This window comes from Lytechinus variegatus, chromosome 7 (genome assembly GCF_018143015.1).
Source record: "Lytechinus variegatus isolate NC3 chromosome 7, Lvar_3.0, whole genome shotgun sequence".
Classification (NCBI taxonomy): domain Eukaryota; kingdom Metazoa; phylum Echinodermata; class Echinoidea; order Temnopleuroida; family Toxopneustidae; genus Lytechinus; species Lytechinus variegatus.
In genome coordinates this window covers 35687113-35713293 of record NC_054746.1, presented here as the reverse complement: position 1 = coordinate 35713293, position 26181 = coordinate 35687113, and the positions used below count along the sequence as shown (strand labels likewise).

At 34.0% G+C, this 26181-nt stretch overlaps 1 protein-coding gene across 6 annotated transcripts in view; it reads right to left on the bottom strand.

The window, feature by feature from the left end:
• Positions 1-231: 231 nt before the first annotated feature.
• LOC121419134 (cilia- and flagella-associated protein 70-like) overlaps positions 232-26181 on the bottom strand; it is a 29173-nt gene continuing 3223 nt past the window's right edge. For 3 of the 6 annotated variants that reach the window (XM_041613456.1, XM_041613457.1, XM_041613455.1), the window contains exons 3-26: positions 24836-25022; positions 23778-23959; positions 22836-23012; positions 21878-22005; positions 21249-21303; positions 20566-20660; positions 20179-20266; positions 19622-19691; positions 18255-18316; positions 16785-16940; positions 16014-16195; positions 14949-15071; positions 14290-14416; positions 13528-13599; positions 12781-12966; positions 12268-12348; positions 11631-11799; positions 10735-11022; positions 10079-10216; positions 6469-6725; positions 5998-6150; positions 5216-5377; positions 3288-3377; positions 232-1903 (exon numbers count right to left, since the gene is read on the bottom strand). In XM_041613456.1, coding sequence (XP_041469390.1) covers positions 1673-1903; positions 3288-3377; positions 5216-5377; positions 5998-6150; positions 6469-6725; positions 10079-10216; positions 10735-11022; positions 11631-11799; positions 12268-12348; positions 12781-12966; positions 13528-13599; positions 14290-14416; positions 14949-15071; positions 16014-16195; positions 16785-16940; positions 18255-18316; positions 19622-19691; positions 20179-20266; positions 20566-20660; positions 21249-21303; positions 21878-22005; positions 22836-23012; positions 23778-23959; positions 24836-25022 — 3459 coding nt within the window. In that variant the 3' untranslated portion in view covers positions 232-1672. Of the gene's footprint in view, positions 1904-3287; positions 3378-5215; positions 5378-5997; positions 6151-6468; positions 6726-9293; positions 9330-10078; positions 10217-10734; positions 11023-11630; positions 11800-12267; positions 12349-12780; positions 12967-13527; positions 13600-14289; positions 14417-14948; positions 15072-16013; positions 16196-16784; positions 16941-18254; positions 18317-19621; positions 19692-20178; positions 20267-20565; positions 20661-21248; positions 21304-21877; positions 22006-22835; positions 23013-23777; positions 23960-24835; positions 25023-26181 lie in introns of all 6 variants that reach the window. The other 3 variants (XM_041613458.1, XM_041613459.1, XM_041613460.1) reach the window with 3 other exon arrangements.

The following is a 26181-nucleotide window of genomic DNA, read 5'->3' as shown; positions in this document are numbered from 1 at the left end:
CTTTCTCTATCTTTTTTCTTCAGACAAGAAAAGAGATACTGGTACGACTTCAAAATTCAATTCTGATTCCAGCTCTCAAATACCATTTTTAGTAAGCTTTCACTTTTGGCTAATTTTTGCATCCATTCTGCCTTCTACAACATACTGGAAAATCAATGCATAGAACAATCCACACTTACCCTAGCTTACACGGTTTGTGCAGAGAACATTGAAAACAATAACAACATATGACATTTAGATATATTTATTAAAACTTCAAATTCATTACTTACATTAATGTATATATCATTTAATAATATTGTAATTATACAAAATACATACATGTTTACATTATGTACATAATAATAAAACAATAGTTATTTACAAGTTACCTCAAGTAATTTGTATATTTACTATTAACTGTTTGCATGAAGACGAGGTGGCTTGGACGGAAATATAAAGTAGAAGATAATATATGGATTGCTTTATCTTTAAAATTCAATATAGAACACCTGAAAAATATTTCAATGTCAAGAGAAGGATGAAGAATCCACTGCTTTTACAATCTAAAGAGTAGTGCATTATTGGGGAAGGGAAAACAATGAAAACAAATAGGAAGATGTTTAATTAAATATGGTGAAAGACAATGTGCTATTCTGTAGAAAGATGAAGCTCAACTTGGCAAGGCTTTTTAGGAATAACCTGCAAGATTAAACCTTCATGCATGGCTTTTTCATAATTCAACCGAGGCTTAATTCCAATCTACACTTGCATGGAATGCTAGGTTTCTTCTTCAATATCAATGACAGACATAGTTTATTAGTAGTTAATTCATGAAATTCATTTTATATTCATACTTTCATTCTCTTCATATTCACAGCAGGATATAACTAATCTGTACTTTGTGAATAATTAAGCCACTAGCATTCTATAAGTGTGGTTGAGTTAGGTTAAAATAAGTTCTATCAATGCTAAGAGCATATTAAACCATTGAAAATGATTTCCTGTTGATGCATGTTGTCATATATCACCGACTCACCCCTTCCTCTTATTTTGGATTTTGTTAGTACATCACAGAGTGTGTTCATAACTCTGATATTAAAGTGAAGCATGATTTTATGATTGACTAGAAAATGTTATTGGGTGCTCAATCATTTGAATCATCATCAGCTAGAGTTTGAAATAAAATCTTATAATGATAAAACTTCTTGTTGCTAAAGCAATTCAATGCAAATTTTATAATTTATAATATTTGTCAAAATGTGATTAAAGTAATGAAATTAACTTCCACACCAGGGAAAATTATGGCTTTTTCATTTACCGCAAGGTGTTCGAGTCACTTGTAAAGTCATGTCTAACTCTATAACCAGTTTTATGAAACACCCTGGGCCCTGAACATACATCATATCTAGGAAACATTTTGAATAAACATGCATTTTAGAAGTTTGCGTTGTTGGCTTTCCATAATTGTGATTGAAAATGAAGTGTATATTTATAGAATACAAGCATAAGGCATCGCTGTCATGGTTGCTTCACACACAGGGTATGCGCTTCTGCATATTCATCAAAAGGATGATGCCAACTGCCATTAGATCATTTGTTTTTAAGACTTTACATTACACTTTCACTCTGTGAAACCCCCTCCAGAACCATCTTTGACATTGATAGAAGCAATGTTACTCTGTGTCTTTACTCAGAACTGTGGGTTACCAAACCCCACTTCCTCCTGCGTCTTGTTGATTTCCTCTAGGAGCCCTTCATCAGATAGTCCGACCTTGAGGGAGTACTTGTAGGCCTGCTCGGCCTCCTGCTGCCGATCGGTCCTAAGGCACACCAGTGACAGGTAGCCCCAAACCTCAGGGTCACTGTTGTTCAGTATGTTAGCCTCACAGAGAGCATCCTCTGCCTCAGACAGTTCTCCAAGCTATTGATGAAAAGGGAACAGACCAATACTGTATCAGTTGAAATTTAGCACAAGTTGTATATCTTTAAAAGCTACTATGTACCACATCACTCAAAAATTCTACTTCTGTATATTTCCATTGCTGTATGTGAAAACAACAAAAGTGTTAAATCACAACTTATATCTATGCTGAAACGGTGAATTATAGTCAGAATATGTGTACAACAGAATATTGGCTTATTCAGTTGCATGGTTTCCAGCCATTTTATTTCATGAAAGTTGGTCTCATTTCAGGGGATTTTTCACAGAAGGAGTTTTGATTAAAACTACTCAAACAGTCAAGAGTGAGTCTCAAATGCACCCTGGTTGACAATCAAGTTGTGTTTGACTTTCAGAATTGCATTTGATTTCAAATCTTTCTAAAATAGGTCCCTGATCACCACTACCGACAACATTTTTTTCAGTCTCATTTGTGCCCTCAAAAAGGCGGCTAGATAGTGGTGCTCTGAAAATTACCGGATTGGATTGTATTAGATCATTACCACGACAACCCAAACCCTGCTGTCTTTGGCCAACACCTCTTGATTTTAACAAGGATTATTGAAAGGTAATCTGAAGATAAGCACTTCATTTCTTACATAAGAAAATTACACTGTCTATGCCTAAATGTCTACAATCCCATCTTTAGTAGGAAAATTACAAGATTGAGAGAATACAGCTAAAAATATTTTTTTGGTGCATATATTGTGTTTTGTTGCTGTTTCAGGTGGCAATCCTGAATAGATACCATTCCTCATACTGCAGTAAAAAGTCCTATACACACATGGTGTATTTTCCATTGATACTGACAAGTAATGCACAGCATGTAGTCTAGGGCATTTCATTTGTGTTTCATTAGTTTCATAAACTCTTTTTAAAGGAACGATATCCAACTTTATGAGTGGAAAATGGCAAGATATAACGTATAAGAATATTTTGAGATATGGAGATCTGATATTTATTTTCACTGCAAAACTACATCTTCAAGAAATTTCTTTTTTCGCCTTTTAAACACTACCATAAACTCATTTGAAATATACTAAAATAAATAAGAATGTGGGGAAAATACTTGGCCTCGCATTTCAAGAATTCATATCCTAGTCGTATGCAAAGATTTGCGTACTTTAATGAATGGGGGAGGAGGGGTTCCACAAAGAATAAGTGCGACTTCAATGCTGACATGTACATGATATGTAACACTCAGTCTTATTGATTAATACACAGTAGCACACTTTCTCTTTGTATGATTTGACCAATGTGGTGATGCATTTCATAATGCACGCTACTGTGAATTATTGTGCAAGTCACGCTCAAGTTTTTGTGAAATATCCCCCAGGTCTATGAAATAGGTGCCATGTGTACTTACCCTGAAGCATGCAATGCCTACACCAAGCCATGATATGCAAGATGGAGAGTTCTTACAGGCAAGCAGGAATATTGTCTTGGATTTATCATACTGCAAAAATAAAACAAATAAATCATAATCACCCGGTAGGTTGTCTTCATGCTGCTTCTAAAATGATTAATGCAATCAATCTTAACAAGTGGAATGCCTCTGGCCGTCTCACCTGCATCACGCGGTTCAATATAGCAGCAGTGCTGACTTTGAATACTACTCTAACTCGCACAAGATGTTCAGTGATACATGGTTACTCTTTTGTCCACTTTTTATGAACTAGACCAATAAACTTACAGAGATATGATGGTTATTCAACAGATACACCCAATTCGGCCAAAGTTCATTGACCTTTGACCTTGGTCATGTGACCTGAAATGCGCACAGGATGTTCAGTGATACTTGATTACTCTAATGTCCAAGTTTAACGAACTAGACCAATAAACTTTCAAAGTTATGATGGTAATTCAACAGATACCCCAGATTCGGCCAAAGTTCATTGACCCTAAATGACCTTTGACCTTGATCACGTGACCTGAAACTCAAACAGCATGTTCAGTGATACTTGATTACTCTTATGTACAAGTTTCATGAATCAGATCCATAAACTTTCAAAGTTATGATGGTAATTCAACAGATACACCCAATTCGGCCATAGTTCATTGACCTTTGACCTTGGTCATGTGACCTGAAACGCGCACAGGATGTTCAGTGATACTTGATTACTCTAATGTCCAAGTTTAACGAACTAGACCAATAAACTTTCAAAGTTATGATGGTAATTCAACAGATACCCCCGATTCGGCCAAAGTTCATTGACCCTAAATGACCTTTGACCTTAATCATGAGACCTGAAACTTGCACAAAATTTTCAGTGATGCTTCATTACTATTATGTCTAAGTTTCATGAATCAGATCCATAAACTTTCAAAGTTATGATGGGAATTCAACAGATATCCCCAATTCGGCCAAAGTTCATTAACCCTAAATGACCTTTGACCTTGGTCATGTGACGTGAAACTCATGCAGGATGTTCAGTGATACTTGATTAACCTTATGTCCAAGTTTCATGAACTAGGTCCATATATTTTCTAAGTTATGATGACATTTCAAAAACTTAACCTCAGGTTAAGATTTCGATGTTGAATCCTCCAACATGGTCTAAGTTCATTGACCCTAAATGACCTTTGACCTTGGTCATGTGACATGAAACTCTAATAGGATGTTCAGTAATACTTGATTAACCTTATGGCCAAGTATACTTTCTAAGTTATGACGTCATTTCAAAAACTTAACCTCAGGTTAAGATTTGATGTTGGCGCCGCCGCCGCCGCCGTCGCCGTCGGAAAAGCGGCGCCTATAGTCTCACTTTGCTTCGCAGGTGAGACAAAAATCATTGCTTTGACCAATTCCTTAACTTTGTGTTAAGGAGCCTGGAAGACAGCCGATAAAATAAAGGATAAGAGCATTCTTAAAATAAGTTGATTTTAATATATAAAGAACATCAAACAAGCATACATGTAACAATAAAATCTCATCAAAAAGTTCTCTTGGTTTAAAAAAAATAATAAAACAGGGATGCGGGGAAGTGCACAACATGGGCAGTATGCAAATGAAGTGAAACCGATGATGTTACACACACATTATTAATTTTATATTTGATAACATAAAATTTCAAACATTTAACAAAATTCTTGATAACATATGACTTGTCTCCGCATGGAACAAAACCTAGCTGACTATAAGTTATTATGATTAAATGGAGAGCTGCTTTATCAGAACTGAAATACATGTATTATAAACCTGTTTAAGAGGATAAAGTTACCAATAGAACGATACATTTTTTAAAGTATTAATTAATTAAATCAAATATCAAATTAGGAAGATGGGATAATTACCTGTCCATCTTGGAGATAAATGGAAGCCAGACGAAGGTAAATGGCATGCATCTCCCTGGCATCAGCAACGAAAGACAAGGTCCTCTCATAGCAATCCTTGGCCTCCTCAAAGTTACCTTGAAGGTAACGAAGATGGCCCAAGATAGACCATGCATCAGGGTCCTGGACCAGGATAGGAAAGGAAAGTTTGTCAGCCATATGGTTTAGTTCATTCAGGATAATGAAATTATTTGCAAACTTAAATGTATCAGCTTTATTCTTAAAATCGTCAGAATAATTGTTCTTTTTATTATTTTGTTACATTTTCCTTTGATCGTTAATTATAATAAATAATAATCATAAAATACAAATAATAAAGTATGTAAAGTGTATCCACTCTGCAGTGATCAAGTCACTAAATATCATTTGCTCTAGCTCAAGTGCTTTCCTGGTGCAAACTTGTTTCATAGAATGAATATGCTGAAATAGATAAAGATAGAGAGTCTTGTCAATATTCGAAATTGGGCAATTTTATTGCATTGCCATTTTAAGGATTTCGGATATCATTTTTTTAAGTATTGAAGGAGGGACACTTTAGGCAATAATCATGGGTACAGTACGAGTAATTGTTTTCTTTAGTGATATAAAAGAGCAATCGAAATGAAATATGAGTACCGGTACCGGTATGAGATTTCTGTGAATAGATACCAACTATGAGGTGCGTTATTGATGTGATCTATTGCTTTTATCATCATTTTCAATTTACATAATTCAAATTCAAATGAAAGAAACTTAAATCTTACCTGATAGTTTAGTACCAGTGCTTGGTTCAGACTCTCATTGGCTTCTTCTAAGGCTTTCTTCTGTAGTTTGAGTCTAGCCAGGGCTACATGATAGGCTGTGGTTGGTCCTCCCAGTGGGTCTAACAATTCATGGGCCAGTGCACGTTCACAGAACTACATGAGATGACATATTGAATGAATACTTGACGATAACAGGCAACTTATGGTTTGATAAACAATTCAATCTAAATAAATTGAAGGAAAAGAATTTTTTTTTTAAATTAGATTTTAAATTGCCGAATTTTCTCCTTCCTCCATGCCTTCATCTCTTAGTAAGTACTCTACAAGAAACGTCTTGTCAACTTCTACAATGTAAAGTTGGCATGTATAATATTTAAATGTGAGATCCTTGAAAAAAACTAATAAAATAAGAAAAGGTATTATTATAAAAGGAAAAGTACTGGTACAGCTTAAACTGCAAAATGTTCTTACCTGCATGCCTTTAACCTCCAGTAGGAACTCCACAGCAATCATAAAGATCGTGGTCTCTGGGACGGGAGGACTTTCCTTTTGAGTGGCCCCGCCTTCTTCTTCCCCCTCCTGTTGTGGTTCGGCAACTGCAGAGCCTGGCCGACTGACCCCCTTGACACTGCCTGCTCTCTGACTAGTAGCACTGGTTGTTCGTTTGACCTGCTCTGGACCTAAGAGAGTACGACGACGATGATGATGATTATGACGATGGGGATGGACTATATATATATATATATTCATTCACAAATAAATGGATTAGGTTTTGTGGGATTTGATATGGCAATGGTAAAGATAAGAACAAAATTGATTGCACATGATTGCAGGTTGTCAAGAGATAATTATAATTTATCTTTAATTCTACTTGCTCAAGCATCACATCATCATATGAGAAGATTTGAAAAGTGGTAATCTGAAATTATGAAATGGATAAAGTTAGTATCTCAATCACCAATGGTATATATCACTGAATGAGAATATATATATATAGATACATAGTTTGCATATCAAAGATATTGATTGCAAAACCCCCAAAAGCAGCTTTTAAAATCAAAATCATTTAAATGCATCATGAATATGAAGTAAATAAAAGAAATGTTAGAGCTATGTGTTTCTTTATTCATTACTCCATGAATAATACAACTGCTCAAACCTTTGCCTATTGTTATTTATCTTGTCTTCAAACATCACAGTTATTTTTCGTTGACTTTGGAGTATAATATATTACATCATTACCAGCCATTGAAATTCTCTTGTTATAAAAAGAATCTATACCCACAATCTTTCTTCATCACTTGTTATGACAAAAGAAAACATACATATATGCCTAAAATTCTCACATTGTTAATGGAATAGAACTCTAGTTATAAATCTTTGAAATAAACATAACCATTAGAAATTTCACACAGTGTTTGATTAATAAACACACTTCCAACGAAAGGGAAAATCAATTCATGTTAATAGTAGGATTGTGGTTTGGTGTGGGATAATCATATTGTTGATGAGACATGGAGCAGGGAGGGTGAGGGGGATTGTGGGGTGAAAAGGGTGTAGAGGTAATGATATTCTAAAATAGCAAAATGTACATGATAGTGATTTGAAATTCATTTAATAATTCACATACAGCTTTTCTTTTATAATGTTTAAACTTTTATCACTCTTACAGAGTGTTTTCAAAAAATCTCCAGAGGGCAGATTTAAATTTAAAATATACATTAAGTCACCAAATAACCCCTGTTTCTTCATTTTACTACAATTTTAAGCAATTTTACACAATCAATTGCAAGCCTCCCTTTTCTTTCTTGTTCTTAGATGATGCTATTCACTGTTTTTGTTTTTCTACCCAGAAAAATTAAGCGTATTTTATATGCAAATCATTCCTTTTTTTGCTAGCTGGCAAGATACAAGAGTTGATTATTCTAAAATATATGTGGGATGAAGGAAAGCAATAGATATAATTCAAATATTAAGTATCCCAAATTGCATCCCTTTGTGTGATTCATTCCTCTGAAATTAAAATAATCAAACAGAAAATGACAACTACAAAATACATTCTTTAATAAATAAAGTATTCCACTTGATTATAATTAAACTTTGCTAGTAATACATTAGAATTTATATTTGCAGGCACTAGGAATCAAAAGTTTGGTTATAGTTAGTTAAATAAAAACAAATCTTATTGAATCCTTTTGGTTCCTAGTAGTTAAGTAAAATATAACACAAATGGAACAACTGGAATCGATTGGAAAAAACTTCAGAAAGACTTTTCTCTCTATTTTTTTTTTTTTACATATTTCAATAGAAATTTAGCCAAAATAAAAACAAATTTAGAATTTACATGTGAGAATAGCTCCATATTTTTTTTGTATTTCTATATATTATTCCTCTTTAAGAAGAAATTGTTTATCAGCAATCATGCATTCTTTATACCAAATGAGTGCAACAATATAATAGCTTTGATTGGCACACTACATATTTCAGTTAGTAGTTAGTCTGGACAGTGTTTGTGTCATTATTTCAAACACAATTATGACCTCTAATCAGTGATTGTCCACTGACAAATTTGCTGTCTGTCAATCAGATGCACAGATTTCGCTAGTTTCTACCAAATGTCAGTGAAATCCACTGCCAAAAAACATCATTTAAATGCTTCAATGGTGTATGTATTGACACCATGATATTTTCAATAGACTCCTTTATATGCAGATTTAAAGGGGAAGTCTGTCCTTGCATCAGGTTGGCTTTAATGAGAGCAGGAACATGAGAGAAACATATCAATGAGAGTTTGGTTAAAGTGTAAAATTATTCTAACTTCAAACGTTCGACGTATTATATGACCAGTTTCCCCATGTATCATGAAACATAAATTCTGTAAATTACCATAAGGGTGTTTTATAATGACTGGTTATATATTTTCATTCTGATAAAAACGCACAGGTAAAACAATTCAATTTTCTTGAGTAAAAGGCACTCTTAATAGAGTTCACATTACATGACAGATGGGGGAGATGTTCATATGTAACATTGCATATTTCAAATTCAGAAAATTTATAATTCTGTAAATCTGTTTGTAATCTGTGATGGATTTCACCAAACTTAGTTTCTCAAAACATTCTACTTTTATTAACATCAACTTGCCAATGGGAAAGATTTATATAGTTTGGTTATTTCCAATTCATTTATATGATATTTAGCAGTTGTTAATATGCAGCACACACAATCTTTTTTGTTACTTCAAATATATATTAATCATCTTTGCTTCATTATAATCATCAGAGCAAACAAGTTACCTTTCTGGCCAGTTTGATTAACAGACTGAAATGAGTCTAAACAAGTAAATGAAATCAAACAAAATTAACAGAAATACACACACAAAACTTTGAAAGGAGAGTCATCTAAGCAAAATATGAGTTAAAAGCAAAATGCCAATGTCAAAGTCTTGAAAAAAAAACGCTACCTGAAATAGCAATAGAACATTATACAGCACAGGAAAAGAAAAGAAAAAAAAACCAAACAAATATAAACAGATTTGTAACCTATGCATACAACCCATCAACATTTAACTGAAGCGATGTTCAAAATGATTTTTTTTTCTGAATCAGAGTTTAGATATTCCTATTGTAAAATTCAAGAGAATGATGACTTTTTTTTCAAAATCACAGAGTCAATATGAATAGGATTAGTGGAATATTTAAGAGCTTAAACATGCCAACAGAAAAAATTCTTTGACAGGAAGAAAAAAAAATCTGGAGGTTACAAGTTTTATGTAAAAGAATCATCAAATCACTGTTGCTTACCTAACTTTTCTATACAAATGCATCATTGGTATTCATATGTGTTCAATTGTAATATTCTTTTTGTTTTCATTCCATGTTAAACTGTTATCCAGGTGATGCAAAAGTAAAACATATTGCAAAAAGCGAGCCTGTACAATACACAGTTCAAATGATGCAACTGAGACATTTGACACTCATTTAAGTCAAAGAAAAGTAAACTTCATATGCATTTATTTGAAAAATCAATCTACCCAAGTCAGACTGGTATTTTTCTAGTATTTTCAGAGAAGAGGATTTACCTTTTGATGAAATGGACATCCTCTTCTTGACCTGGGCAGCGGCTGGAGGAGCAGGCTTGACCGCTGGTGATTTGGCCTGACTCTTAGATAGTTCAGTTGGGGTAGCAGGAATTTTATTGACTGTTGGGACACTGCTTCCTATGTTCACAAACAGCAATGTGCAATATAACAATAAACAGCAAGCACAAATATTAACATCACCGCTACTACAAGTCTAACACTAACAGCAACAACATCACTACCACATCCTACAATAAAACATACACTATCACTGGTGCAACCACCACCAACAAAGTATGACTACCACCAGCATCTCCACTGCTACAACTAAAAGCAAATATAACACTACCATTGTTAAAACCACCAATCACCTACAATCATCTACAAAATCTTACACACCAAATAGCACTAAAAATTGCACCATCAGTGTTACCACCTAAAAAGAACAAAACCAGTGCTATCACAAACAAACCACCATCATCACCTGCAATTTAATCACTAACAAACACCACAGATGTCATCAAGTACACTTGTGACAGAACCATCACCATCATCACTGCCACCACTACCACTTCCACAACAAGCAGCAATAAAAACAAATACCACTATCCGAGCTACCTTAGGGCAATGAAGGCATTCAAAGAATAAGTTCCTACCTTTTTCACTGGACATATCTTCTCCGTTCTTGGATCCATCACCTTCCCCATTCTCTTGGCCCATCACGCCCGACTGTTGGTCCTCTCCCTCCCCAGGGGGAGCGGCTACCTCCTCCTCTTCTTCCTCTATCACATTGTCTGGTGCAGAAGCTGCAGCAGCAGCAGCCGCAGCAGCAACAGCCTTGCACTCCTTCTGCTTGGCAGCGGCATGAGCCACATTGAGACGTCGTGCCTCCATCAAGGCATACTCTGCCTGGATGTCACAGTCAGTACCATCATAGTAGAGACCTGGGAGGAGTAAGGATACAGAGTGGTGTTTCAGAGAACTACTTATTAATAATACTGGAACATGATCTTGTGTTTAATCAGATATCATACCCCAATTTCCCATATTTCAACAGAGTATACATGAAATTTCTATAACCCTCATCCAATTTTTACAAATAATTAACTCTGCAAGCATTCAAATGATTGTTAAAAGCTACAAAAATCATATTCCAACTTAGAATATTGATAATTGCTAATCTGACTTAGTGCCTGAGAACATTCTCCAGTTATGAATGCCTTATGAAAAGTTTTTAAAAATCACCCCAAAGGACAACAATGCAAATAGGGCTGTACAACATTACATACTTGGGTATTTGATTATCACTATCATGATAACGCAATACACTGTTTCTTGTGATTCATTCAATAAAGTATATATCCAACACTGTAAAAGATATTTCAGCAAATCACCGAATCGGGCCATGTTAACAAAGCTTAACATCTGATCATTTGATTGATTTGTAAAACTGATTGTAAGTGACAATCAATGCAATCAATATTAAATACTAAACCTCCAATGATTCTTTAAGTTTTGTATCCCATTGCCAAAAAATGACATCATATCTCACCTAACATAGTCCAAGCCAAGATGCTTGAGGGATCAACACAGGTAGCAGCTTCAAAGAATGTCTCAGCTGCTTCATTACCTTCCTCCATAGCACACACTACCCCATAGAGCAGAAGACCATAAAGATGTTGCTGGTTGATAGAGATGGTCTCCTTAAAGCACTCTTCCGCCTAGAAGATTGATCAGAAATATTACAAAAGTAAACAAAACAAAGAGTTTAGGGAGATGCTCCATCAACATGTTTTGTCAGAACTGATAACTTTCCTTGCTTTTGAATTGGCTGAGAAGCACAGGTGTCTGGTGCTATGGTAACTGTATCATAACATCAACTTGTAAACAGTCGCGAGAATGGTAAAAATTTCAGAACATACCACCATTCACTTTACACACCAATTCACGACATAAACTACTCATATAGTTCCTGTATCCTTACTAAGGTTCAAAACGCTGTGACTTTTGTAAACAATATCTTTCTGATAGTTTCATGAAAGAGGTGTACATTTACGTATCAAGACTATCATAATGGCATAAAGATTCACTGTGAGGATTATTGAATTCTTCGCTCCAGAAGAGAATTCCTGGGTGGTGCACTCTTGCAGTGAAGTAGCCTCTATATAAGAAGTCAAAAATAAGCATACCTTTGCTATGTCATTGATGTACAGACAGAAGCATCCATAGTCAAACCAATGATCAGCATCATTCCTATTCCTTGCAATGCGCTAAAAATAGAGTGGGGAAGAAAATAAAATTATTGATTTCCAAGAATGAATTGCATAACCTGCTTTCAATTCATGCTAAAACATCTACAGTAGATATGAAGCTATTTGAAAACTATTAGGATATTCATCTGATTTCCTACCATTATTTTTTTTTAATACTTAACTTGAATTCTCTAAATAAGTTTCCTTGTCTTCAGGTTTGAAAATAATTCTCAGATTTTCAAACAAGTGACCTTTCATCTCTCATGAGTTCTTGCATTTCTCCCCCAAAATGGCCAAGTAATAATACACATCCTTTTGTCTTCTTACTATTTGTTCAAGGAGCTAACAGTGTAATGTGTGATTGACAAAACTTATAACCAAATCTACTTTTTCATCAAACACTTTCAAATTTATTGCATTCATTTCCCAATACAATACCAAACCATATACCTCCTGGTAGTATTTTGATGCCAGTTCAAAGTTCTCATTGACCTCGGCCTCTCTGGCAAAGTGCTTGAGCTGGGCGGAGTCTGTGAGAGGGGCGGGTACAGGGGTCTCATCTTCCAACGAAAGCACCTTACCAATTCCAACATGCATCTGGTCGACCAAGAAGACGTATAGCTCACTAAGGAATGCCTGAATATCATTTGAGAAAGAAAGAGAAAATGGTTAAACAACTATTTCAGTCACTAAAGACTAGATCTGTCACCATCATGATTTTAAAGTGAGTATTTCAAGCAAGTAAAGTATTTCCACAGTCATTTTTTTCTACACAAAATTTATTACAATTCATAAATCATATTTTGCAGATTTAAAATACCCCCCCCCCCCCCTCCCTCCTGGCCCTTGCCAATAGTTAATATCCACACAATTCAAAACCACTCAGATAAAAGGCTAGATTCCACCCAAAATGTTTATTGTCACATTCATGTCATATGTTTGCAGCATACAAAAAGGTGCCCCCCCCCCCCATACAGCACAGCCAGAATAAAATGACACTTTCTTTGTAAAGTATTTCAGATTATATATGTAATTCAATTTTTCCCAAACTTAAAAAAAATGCCCTTATAAACTAGTAGTACCTACAAATGATTTATAAAGTAGAAAAAGATTCTGTGCCCCCCCCCAAAAAAAAAAAAAATGTTAATAAAGATAAAAATACATATCAAATATAATTAAAGGTATTTTGATACTCACCTGTAATTCTTCTTTGTCATCAAATGTGCTTGTCTTCAGGTACTTTTCTCTTACTATCTTTACAACAGAATGCTGAAATGAAATACAATACCAAATTGAATAAAATATCATATTAAATTGTAACATACCATACATAATTATAAGCTCATTTTCATCAAACTGCACACAAAGCGCACATCATTAAAAGATCTGTCCTTATGAAATGTTCCTAAGGAAAAATAATCAATGGAAATATGTTGAGTTTTTATTGGCAGTTATGTTATACAAATAATACAATTAATAATACCTGAGAAATTCCTGCAGGGTAAAGTTATTTGTACAAAAAAAATGATGCAAAAATCAGTTGGATTTTTCCTTCAATAAAAGTATGAATATACATTTTTAGAATTATTTTACCCATTCAAATAATTCTTCATTGAAACTATGCTATAAAGGACATGAAATGAGTTGCAAATGTAATAGCCAAGGGTCTTATTAAAAATTTTAAGTTTAATTCTTTCTTGAATAGCATTCCAATGTACAATCGTAAATGTCCTTCTTAAATCAAATGTGAGATTTTTTTAAATGTCAACAAGCACCAACAATCAACGACACTTTATAAATTCTATATTGTTATCAATACAATTGCACAAAACATATCTTAAATGGTAACTTGGTCATCAACGGCAACTACCATGGTAACAGGACTCAACAGCCAATCAGTATTAATGTTTAAGTTTAACTAATATTGATTTGTATTCAAAAGGACACTTGTAAGCTTACCTTTAGTTGTTCCTTGAAGGCAAAGTATTTTCCAGTAGTATTGAGCTCATAGATTAGTTTTCTTCTTCTTTCCTCCTGTGCTGCACCACTGCTCTTACTCAAATCACCAAGATCTCCAAACAATCCCCTACAAAATTAAACAGAATAAAAAATCTGTACTTGGGTTGTAAAGTCAATGCAGTAAACTATAGCCAACAATCAACCAGCAAAAAATATCACAATATGATATGAATTGAGACAGTGAATCATCAAATAATGTGCACTTTTATAAATGAAAAAAAAATCACATACAAAGGGGCAATAAATTTTTCTAAAAAATGAATACTATCATTTTATTGGCTGCAGTAGAAAATGATCTGTCAATCATCAATATTTGCATTCAAATTTGCAATTGATTTCAATCTAGTTTCCCATAACATTTTTGTGTGCTTTATCATACAAAACATCCTCCAAAATCAACAACGATAATAATGATAGATACTTATACAGCATCATCTAACTACATACCATTTATTCCTCGGTACACTGCAGCAAGAGAAATGGGTATCATATTGCATACATGTAACTCTGGACAAAAACATAGTTCTTTGTGTCTAATACACTACAAATGAATGAGCGCTCACACACACACACACATACACACAACTGTCTAAACATACCTGAATTCTTCCAGGACAAGTTTGCTGATGCTTGCTACCTGATGATGGAAGTCTTCTACTGCTTTCTGTGCTCCGTTGGTCCTCCTTGGAAAGAGAGGTCTGGGTGGAACAAGCTCAGCAACTCTGTGGGAATAAAGACAATTATACAAAGAAGTATTTCATAAAGGTGTTCCCACAATTAGCAATGTCTTTACTGATGACTTGGAATAAAGTGTCAAAATATGAGCTAAGAGTTCTTTTGGGTTTACCCCCATGTCCAGATTTCATGAACTATATTCATAAACTTTCAAATTATGATGGCCAAAATGACCTTTGACCTTGGTCATGAGACCCAGAACTCATGAGGGATATTCACCGATAATTGATGATAGTTATATCTAAGTTTCATGAACTGGATCCATTAAAAGTTTTTACATTTCAAAAAAATCAACCTCAGTTTAAATTTTGTTTTGATTCCCCCCAACATAATCTCAGCTCATTGACTCTAAATGACCTTTGACCTTGGTCATGTGACCTGAAACTTGCATGGGTTGTTCAGTGATACTTGATTACTATTATGAACAAGTTTTATGAACTAGATCCATAAACTTCCACAGTTATGATGACAATTCCACAAATACCTCCAACATAGCCACCAAAGTTCATTGATCCTGAAAATCAGGCATGATGTTCATTAATACTTGCTTACCCTTATGTCCCAGTTTCATGAACTAGTAGGTCCATATGATTTCCAAGTTATGAAGACATTTCAAAAACTTAACCTTAGGTTAAGATTACTGTGTTGAATCCCCCAAAATGGTCTAAATCTATTGACCCTAAATGACCTTTGATCTTGGTCGTGTGATCTGAAACTCAGGCAGGATATTCAGTAATACTTGATTACCCTTATGTCCAAGTTTCATAAACTAGGTCCATATACTTTCTAAGTTATGATGACATTTCAAAAACTTAACCTTAGGTTAAGATTTCAATGCTAATGAAACAAAAGCAGCACCTATAGTCTCGCTCTGCTAGGCAGGCAAGACAAAAACATGTGTGAATATAACTAATATAAGTGACATTTACCTCTTTGCTAACTCTTCCGGGGCCCTCTTTGGTACGATAGGTGACTCCAGCTCAAATTCTATAATGATGTAGCTCCGTGCCTCATCATATTGCATGCCCTCTAAGTTCTGTGGGGGTGGGGCATCTGGGTCTACCGCCCCCTCTGTCCCAGGGGCACCAAGCTTCATCATCTGGGAGGGTTGCTAAAAAAAGGTCCATAGAATGTTTAAATACTTATTGTCCCTCTGATAGGACCCTCAATACTAGGTCAACTGCTAAGCACCCGAAAGAGTGACAATAGAAACATATAACTACTTTATGGTATATCACCCTGAAGATTGTCCTTTGGTTCTTAAGCCTATATAAGCTAATACTCATCACATTAGACAATTTCCTTTTTGTCTGTTCAACATCTTTTATTCAACAACTGAATTTCAGTTTTTCAATTCAATATGAAGTCATTACATAATTTTAGAAAGTATAGTAAAAAAAAAAAACAGAAATACAATAATTTAGGAAGAAGAAAGGCATTGACCCTCTAAGACAAACATTGCCTGTGATAGATACTATATTGTACAGAAATACATAAATGTACAAAACACTTCCTATTCACATTAATCTTTGTAAAAAAAATTAACAAACAAATTTGTCTCTTCTTTTACAGAACAAAAAATGCTACTGGTAGTTCCTTGAAATAAATAAGGGATTTATGCCAAATCATGTAGATGCAGTTTATTTTTATTGACAAAAAATGAATACAAGAATTTTTTTATTTCACAGTTGAATTCATACCTTTTTGGTAGCTGCATCCTTTTCTTTATCCTTGTCTTTACCCCCTTTCTCTTCTTTTCCTCCTTTCCCTCCTCCTCTGGTAAAGGGAGATGCATTCCGCAGCATGTTGGCTGCCATGCGTGCAGCCTCATCAGCTAAACCACCCTTTCTTTTGCACTACAGATGAAAAAAAAATTTATTGAGCATATATCTATTTCTTTTTCATTATGGAAATGATAAAATAAATTCTGATCATGCATTATCATACTTTAAAACAATATAGAGTTTTTGCCATGGCACCTATTTTCCCCATCTCTCTTTGAACAAAAGAATATAACTTATATCACAAGTGTAATGTCTGGTGAAAAGATAAGTGAAATAGTTAACGCTAAAAATGAAGATGACTTTTTTTTTAGACAAAGATTGCTGACGTAAAACTAAACAAAAATCTAGAAATAAGAGAATTGGCACCAACAATTCTGACAGAGTCAAATAACCACAACAGATTGTATTGTCACCAAGGGACAATTTCCTAAAACTATGTAATGCAGTTTAAAAGATACCCAAATCATTTGATTGGCTGATAGTAAACTTGTTATAGAAACTGTACATCTGTTATTATGTCTTAATGAAACAGGTCCGAGATAAATCTATTGTAAATGACACATTCCTTCTTGTTTACAAATTTTGACATCACTTGGTGGTAGATTTCATCCTTCCTGTAATCTACATTACATTACTGTTGTTCCACATCCTGTGTGTAAATTTCACATCAGTGGTATGAAAGCGTAATGTACAACCTGTCAATCAAAGCCAGCTGTTGAACTTGTGACCCGATTCTGTTCTCTGAAACTGGTTCAAACCAGTTTACAGACAAACATGATCAGAGTAGGAAACAATACATGAATAAAACAAATCTCAAGGGAAGCCAAAATAGAAAAGTTATAAAGTACCCTATAAAGACCATACACCATATCAACGATGTGGTCATCATCTGGCACCAAATTATTGAGTAAATTTGTACAATTTTCAATGATATAATGTGTTTCTACATCTGTAACATACATATTATCAAATGCCTAATACCAATCTAATTAAACATCATTTCACCAGATAGAACAAAATATGAAATTCAGATGGTAAATGAAGGCAACAAAAAATTGCTAAAATTATGAAGGTACATTATTTCAATTTTTTATCTCCACTTATATCATAAAGCAAAAAGATTTGAAGTAGATGAGAAATGATATACAATGCATCTTTTGCAATGTCATAGCATGTCATAGACTAAACTGGCTTAATCAGGCTAAAATATTTCATTTTGATTAATGTTATATCATACTGCATTTTGCAAGACAGTATTGCAATAGTAATTATTATTCAATGCAAAAAAATGTATTTCTCATGCAATTTCAAGATATTTGGGGACTCTATGTATTTCCATGTCTTGTGGATTGAAATTTCTGTCTCCTGAAATGCAATAAAACTCACCTTTTCCATGACTTCTTGCTCAGTAAAAGCATGAACTCTGTATGCTCCACGAATCTTTTTCACTGTTGATGGAATGAAATTGTACAGAAACAGAGGGATATACAAACAGACAAACAAGATAAAGTGGAAGCAAAAGAACCATTTAAAAATATTTCAGTGGGTTGGAATAGGAAGTGGCTTTAATATTGTACATTGGTTATGCTTGTTTAACACAAAAAAGTATCCTGAAGCGCCTACAGGATATATGTTCTAAAAACCAAATAACCTAATTAAGAAATACTTTATAATAGAACACTTTGGGAAGTTTCCAATGTGCAAAGAACCTTTTGCTACCATTTCATAGTAGATCTGGATCTATTAAGTACTGACATAGTTTGCTAAACGTTGTGAAAAGATAAAATTTAGGCTGAACATAAAAATGCTGAAGATCATTGATAGAGATAACCATATATGTATCATTGTTGCTTGGATGAAGACAAGTAGAACTGCAGAATGCCCTTCTAATTTTGATTGTTACTGATTTTGAATCTTACTCATTTTCTATCAGAATCATTTGACACACCATTCTTATTGGGTAGAACTAATTTGTTATCATTATGCCCCTTATGCAAACTGGAATTTATGTTAAAATAAATGTGTTCAATAATTGCAGCGATGGACATTCATGTGTGCCATCTGCATTTTGATCTCTTTCACTCTTTCACTCTCTCTAAACGCTGTCAAGAAGACCATCCATGGCACACAAGAAAATTAGTCTTCATAAGCATGTGATCTTTAAAATCAAGTTCATGTAATACATGTCTCAATGGGGAATACTTATCAAAGGAAACACAATGTGTGATTTCAAGTTCAGCATTGACCTTTTGGTGCTGGTGTTAGATCAATTTTTACAAGTAAAACACCAAGCATAAATAGATGGTCCTGAAAAGTCACTCACTAGGTGTAGAGCTGTCAATATTGTGGTCTGGAATGTTCGTGTAAAGTAAGAATGTTTTGGAGCTAGGAAACACAATCCAAATTGTGCTTCCAACACGAACACCAGATTTGAAATAATCAAATTTCTGGTTTTTATAGACAGGTGATCCAACTATAAGGGTAGTTGTTAGAGCAGGGGGGTGTTTCACAAAGATTTAAGTATGACTTAAATCGCACTTAAATGCCGACGCGTACATGATATGCAACGCACGATCTTATTGATAGATACGCATTAGTGCGTGTCCTCATGACACGATCTGACCAATGCAGTCAAGCCTTTCACACCGTACGCAACTCGGTATTTAAGTGCGACTCTAAGTCATACTTAAATCTTTGTGAAACACCCCCAGGTTTTACTGTACTATAATTACTAAACAAAGATATTCTCTTACCTCCAGGATAAAGCAGTGGAGCCATGTTAATGAAAGCAACTCCATGAAAGAATATAGGATTTTCTTCCTCCTAGCAAAGACAAAGGAGAAATAATCAATATCTTACCAACAGTCTTCAAACTGAACAGTGCAGAAAATTAAATTTTGCTTCAAACCTATCCAGCAGGGGAGTTATCTCATCTTTAGTTTGATTTTAAAATTACAAAATTTATTATTTTAACGAAGTTCGTTCTGTATGATAATGATACCCCACGTGATTTCCTCTCACCTAACCTATTAAGTGCTATTTTTTTCCTACAACTAAATTACTTGAAAACCGTTTTGTCTATTTGCCACTCAAGTCCATTCATGATTTGATCAATTTCATAACATGAACAAAATATATTTCTTAATATGGATAATTTTCTTGTTGAAGGAGTAGAATTCAAAACCATGACCATCTGATTAACAGACCAAAGTCAGATACACATAATGATGCCTCATCTCAATGCATTTTTAAGATTTTAAGTTTATATGACATATTTGTAGGTAATGATCTTCATTGAGTTAATACTTACTTTTCCTTTTGTTTTAGCAGCAGAGGGCATAGGCATTCTCATGATCTCAACCGGCCAGTATCTTGTCTTGGCTATCTTTGTCTGCAGGCTGTGTGGGATGAAGTTATGATGATAGTGAGACTAAATGACAAAAATATCCTGCTCATCAAATACACCAATACTATTATGGTAATATTATTAATGCACATTGCTAACATTTATATGCATACTGCAATATTGTGGTATTTTTACTCAGGAGTATATGAACAATATACAGAATGGTGTAATCTTTCTATAGAGAAAATCAATTTCCTAAACTTTCAAGAATATTGCTTTCATGTATTTTCTACAATGATTGCAAACAAACTGAAGGTAAAATATTGAATAAAAAATTACTAAAATTCTGACCTCTGTACAGCTGATGGATCCATAAAAGCTCTTCTTTCACAATTCCAGTATACTCTGTTCTTCTCATTCTCTGCTTCCATTCTGAAATCCCGATCCTATCAAAAGAAAAAAAAAACTTTTACTGGAAAATCCAAGTGTCATCATCATTCACAAGAGTTATGCTATCTATACACATAAAAAAGAAATATGACTACTGGTACAATGTTCTTTTAAGTCTTTTAATCAGTGTTGTTCTGTTTAGTCTTTATCAAACTAAAAGTATGGAATAATTTATCCACAGATGACTGAAAAGCAGGACCATGTAACAAAGACTTGTCATCAATTTCAGAAAAATGCACATACAACAATCATCATAGGCTTTTTAATTCATAAAAAATAAATATTCTTTTATGCAATGTTGAGAAAGCATTGCTAAAAATGTTCATATTGTTAAAAACTTGAGAAATGTATGATCCTAAAACACATTCAATCAAGGTGTATTTGGTATGCTGATAAATTGTGGTTTTCGATGATATAAGTTAGATCATCTTTCATCATACTTTTCTTGTAAAGATATTAACTTGGGTTTTCTTTCCTTTTTTTTAAACACATGGTATCTCTGATATCAAAATTGTAATTGTTATGTGTTTGAAATTAATAGTAAATCAAGAAAACTAATTTTACTAAAAAACAAAAGATCTTACCTCTTTGCTTGTCAGTTCCCCATCTTCTTGTTCTTCACAACTTGGTTGCACAAATCTATAAAAAACAAAATGTCATGAAGCATATGCTATTAAAGGTAAACTAGATTCCGGAAGGGGTTCTGCATTCATTCCATAAGCTTGAAATAATATTTCTAAAAGGAAAAATTGCAAAAGTCGAAAGGCAATGAGGCACACACTAGCCAAAGCATCTGTACACATGCTTCAAAATGGGGATTCGCACAGAACCAAACTAATGTTAAGTTCCATGTGAGCTCCTAAACATGACCATTGTCATTAAATATGCTATTTTCCATTTTTATATTTTACCTTGATGTTCCAAAACTCATTATTTACAGTGTCAGATAAAGATCTGAGGTAATTTCATTCATTTTGGAGCATACAAATAATTTGTTAAGTGGTGACTACACTTTTATAGCAAAATCAGGAGATAATTTCATGACAGGGTTCATAAAACGTTCATCAATTCCTGTTTAATCTGACAGTTACCATAGCAACACTGCTTTTTAGCCAATTAAAATTTATGATAACTAGTCAGATCTGAATTGTTGGATGAAAAAATTTAATGCTCCCCTGTTTTCACAAGTAACTAAGAGTAAATAGTAACCTACTTGTCTGGAATGTAGATAGCATTACCCTGGGCGCCACCTGGGACAGGCCATTTCTTCTGTTTGGATGGTATTTCTTTATCGTTTGCTGCTTTAAGGACGCCATTGGACATTACCACCACAGACTCTCGCTGTCAGAAATAATCAATCACAAATTCACAAAATAGTATCATTATGATGATTATCATTTTAATCATAATTACTATGGTACTTTCCCTACATGGCATAGTGCTTAAAATAGATTAATTTAAAATATAGCATAATGATATAAGCCTTAATCAAGTGGTACAAAGTGTTGTTTTCTTTGTTGTTTTCTTTTAAATTACATTTGTTATATTAACAATCTGAACAAAACAAGATTCAACTGTGATCATTCTAAATCATATTGCATACAAATATTCTTGATGGTAGTTTGAAGACATTTACTTATAAAAAGCTGAACACATTTGCTTACAAAGCATTTTACATACCTATAAAAAAAAGAAATTATTATGGCACTATTCCATATTTATCTACACATTATTTTTCTCTAAAACAGGAATTGTCTTTATACTGTAAATGGTACTCTTCATTAAACTTTCATTTGTTGTCAACCAATTCTGTGAAAAGCAATGGAGATACTTGGGATATAGCTGCATCTTTAGAGATCAGCCAAACAAGCTCTCCCACGAAAGACATTTTCTTGCCAGATTTGGATATTGCTGGGCCAGGGAAGTGTGATGAGGCCATTGGTGAAATCAATATAGTACGGTTAAATACATGTCAAGTCTTTTTAAAAAATTATTCCACTCTGAGTGATGAACAACCACTGTTACTAGGTAAACAGAACTAAGTAAGCTAACACTTTAAGAATTTAAAAAATTAGGAAATTTGATATTTTAATAACAAAGCAGTAATGATCATAAACATTACTGATATGAATAATTAACATGAAACTGCAATCAATAGGTATATTACTTACCTCTTCTGTAAGTGGGAAAGGTAGAGTGACATTGTACATATATTGTGTTCCGGTTGGATTCCATGCTTCAGGTACCGAGTATAGAGTCTCTGCAGTGATGGTGATTAGATTACCGCTCTTCAATTGGTCTTCGGTCAGCAGCGGATCATTCACATACACAACTACATCCATCTCAGGCTATATAATGAAAGGATATTAGGGGAGTGGGATAATTTGCCATAGCCCAATTTAATTCAAATTAATTAATTTTTTTCAATAAACTTATTTATTTGACCATCAAAAAAAAATACAAAAACAAGATAAAGATATACATTGAGAGATACATGAACAAAATAAAAGTGGCGGAGTGTAAAGGAGATGGTGATTAGCAAGGGATAGAATCCAAGCTGACTTGGAAGCCATATTTTGCAGCACTTAACACCAGGTCACATAGCCTGAAAAGTCTATGAGAGAGAGTTTTTCTCCAGTGGCTTTGACTTGAATCTCCTGTTCCTGAATTTATCCACAATGATAAGACATACACATATCACATTATTGGTAAAGAAGGCCAAGAAAAACTTCTTTTGGTTGAAAAGTGACGTCAAGAATTGTGAAACAGCATGAACGCCAATGTCAAAGTTGGAAAGAGATTTGATCTTGGCTTGCAAAACTTTTTCAACTAAATTTCATCTAAAGCTCATTCATGGTGCAATTTTTTTTTTTTACATTTAACATATATTTCAAGATGTGAAATCCATCCTAAAATATCAGATCAGGAAAAGTGTATTAATGAGTCGTTTTAAAGCCTGCATTCATTAATATGAATAAATTACAAATTATAGATTTCTATAATAAACAATGTGTTATTCCTTATTTAAAAAAAATCAAACTCCCTCTCAATGTAGGCAATCTACTGTCTTGGGCACAATTTGGTGTCAAGGGCATTAGGGGGAAGTGACTTACCCTTGGGGCATCAGGTGGTATTCCCTCCAGGGGAGAGCCTTGCAGGGGATGGATCTGTAGGGTGCTCTTATATCTTGTTTCTCCCTTGACAAGTGGTAGCAAGTCTATAGTGCATTGACCCAGAAGTACAGTCTTCTCCTCTTTCTGTTTCTTCTCTTTAGGAAGCACTTCCACAAAGGTCACTGTGCAGAGATATGAGTCAAATTAGGATTTGAAATTTATACACACTGATTCTTTGAAGAATGAAGAAGTAACAAAAGCACATTTTACAAGAAAATGAACTGAACAACTGTGCTCAAATCAATCCAAATTTGACAGATTTTAATTTCCCAATAAACTTGATATTACTTGATCTTACTATATCTTTCTCTTTCAAAGAGAAGAACTAAAAAACAACATTTAATCTTTTCGTTTCTCCTAATTTTCATCATAACTTATTTTTGGATCATCATAAATCATCAATGTAAAAATCACACTTAAATATAAATGCCAATTGTGGTAATGATCTCAAAATGAGTTCGAACGGAATCCAATAAAATTACCACCCAAGTGTCTGTATGTATAAATAAAAAAATATGTGCCAAATGACTTTGGAAGAAAGTGTGTAATTGCTGAGAAATGAGCAACATAAGCAAAGAATTCCATCAAATGTTGAGTATTTTTCAAGCAATACTGTCCCACATACGCTTTTCTGTGATCATCAGAAATATTGGTTTTAAAGATTACGTGATTTCACAAAGTAAAGTTTATATGAATGTACCATAAATTTCTAGATCTATGATAATATAGTGACAATTAACCCTGATTCAAAAGATTTTCTCATGAAATAATTGTTAGCTGCAACTACTTTGTTTTAACTTTGCCAATATTCTTGTGATTAAATGCCTAATTCTCATTTCAACTGACATGCAAATGTAGTCCCTGTTTATGATATTAACTGTATATGATAAGTTCATACTTGAATTATGGTATAAATCAAAGAAGAGGAACAGGAGTTTGAGGCAAATTATGAGATTCAAAAACATTTCAAAAAGTCAAAATCTTTAAATAAAACTCACCTAGAACTGGTTTGTAAGCGATTTCATCTATGATGGCCGGGTCATCGAAACCACAGTCAAACTTGGCATTGAAGTTATACTCGGTGGTCAGGTCTGGTCCAGCATCTACCTTGGCGGATTCACCCAAGACGTTAGAACCATACTCCACACGGACTAGAGAGTTCAGAGTTTCGCCTTTGCTTCCTTTCTGTTAAATGAGTAAGTGAAAAGGTTGAAAATACATGTAGAAATTACTTTTCATTATCCAAATGTTCAAAGGTTAGGAGGGTGACTTTTTTGCATTAACAATGGATTAATCCTCCAAACCTTTGATCAAAACATTTCAGCACCAGTAATGACTCCATTTCTAGTCCTGATGTTGCATCACTGTTCTTGTATAGGGGACAGGATATAAATCTACATTCACATCTTTCTATCCAGGGCATATTACAGAAGTGTTTAAGTGCAACTAAAATTATGGAATGCAAGTCCCAAACATGTATTATTGATTGAATGAAATATAATTGTATTTGAATTTTTCCAGCTGCTTTTTATTGTAATTATTTCTGCAACAGAACCTGATACCAACTTACCTGCAATAGATGCAGGAAATCAGGAAAAAATGTTAAAATGAATGTTTGAAATATATCAATCAAAAGATTATCACAATATAATTTGTTAAAGTCTTTGTGAAGTCACATATGAACTGCTTTCTTTCATGTCCATTACTATGAATTGCCCTAACCACCCCTAACCTCAATTGTACACATCCCTTTACTCATTAAGAACTCTGAACATAGATATCTTTATATTCTAAATGGGACTGCCAATATGTAGTTCATGTATGTGGGCTACAGCTCACAAGTGATGTCACAGAATTAAAAACTTTCAAAATTCACAACTGTGATGGATTTTCATCAATACTTCAGTGATGTTAAATTCTTTTGCTTCTTTTAAAATCTAACCAGAAGCTGGATGATCCTCCCCTTCAAGAATTGTGACTTTTTCATGCAAATTTGAAGGATTTAGTCTTTACCAGGGACACCCCCATAATGCTCAGAGCCCTGTACTGACTGCATAGAAACGTGGTTAGCGCTAACAATGTGCTAACAGAGGACCTGTTACAACTGGTAATGTGGAAGCGATGCTTAAAGGAGAATGAAACCACTGGAACAAGATAGCTTGTGTGAAAACAGAAAAATCAAAGAAACAGATCAACTAAAGTTTGAGAAAAATCGGACAAAAAATTTGAAAGTTATGAGAATTTGAATATTGCTATCACTAATGCTATGGAGATAGCAAATTGGCAATGCGCCAAAGATGTGTGATGTCACTTGTGAACAACTCTCCCCATTACTTTAGTATAT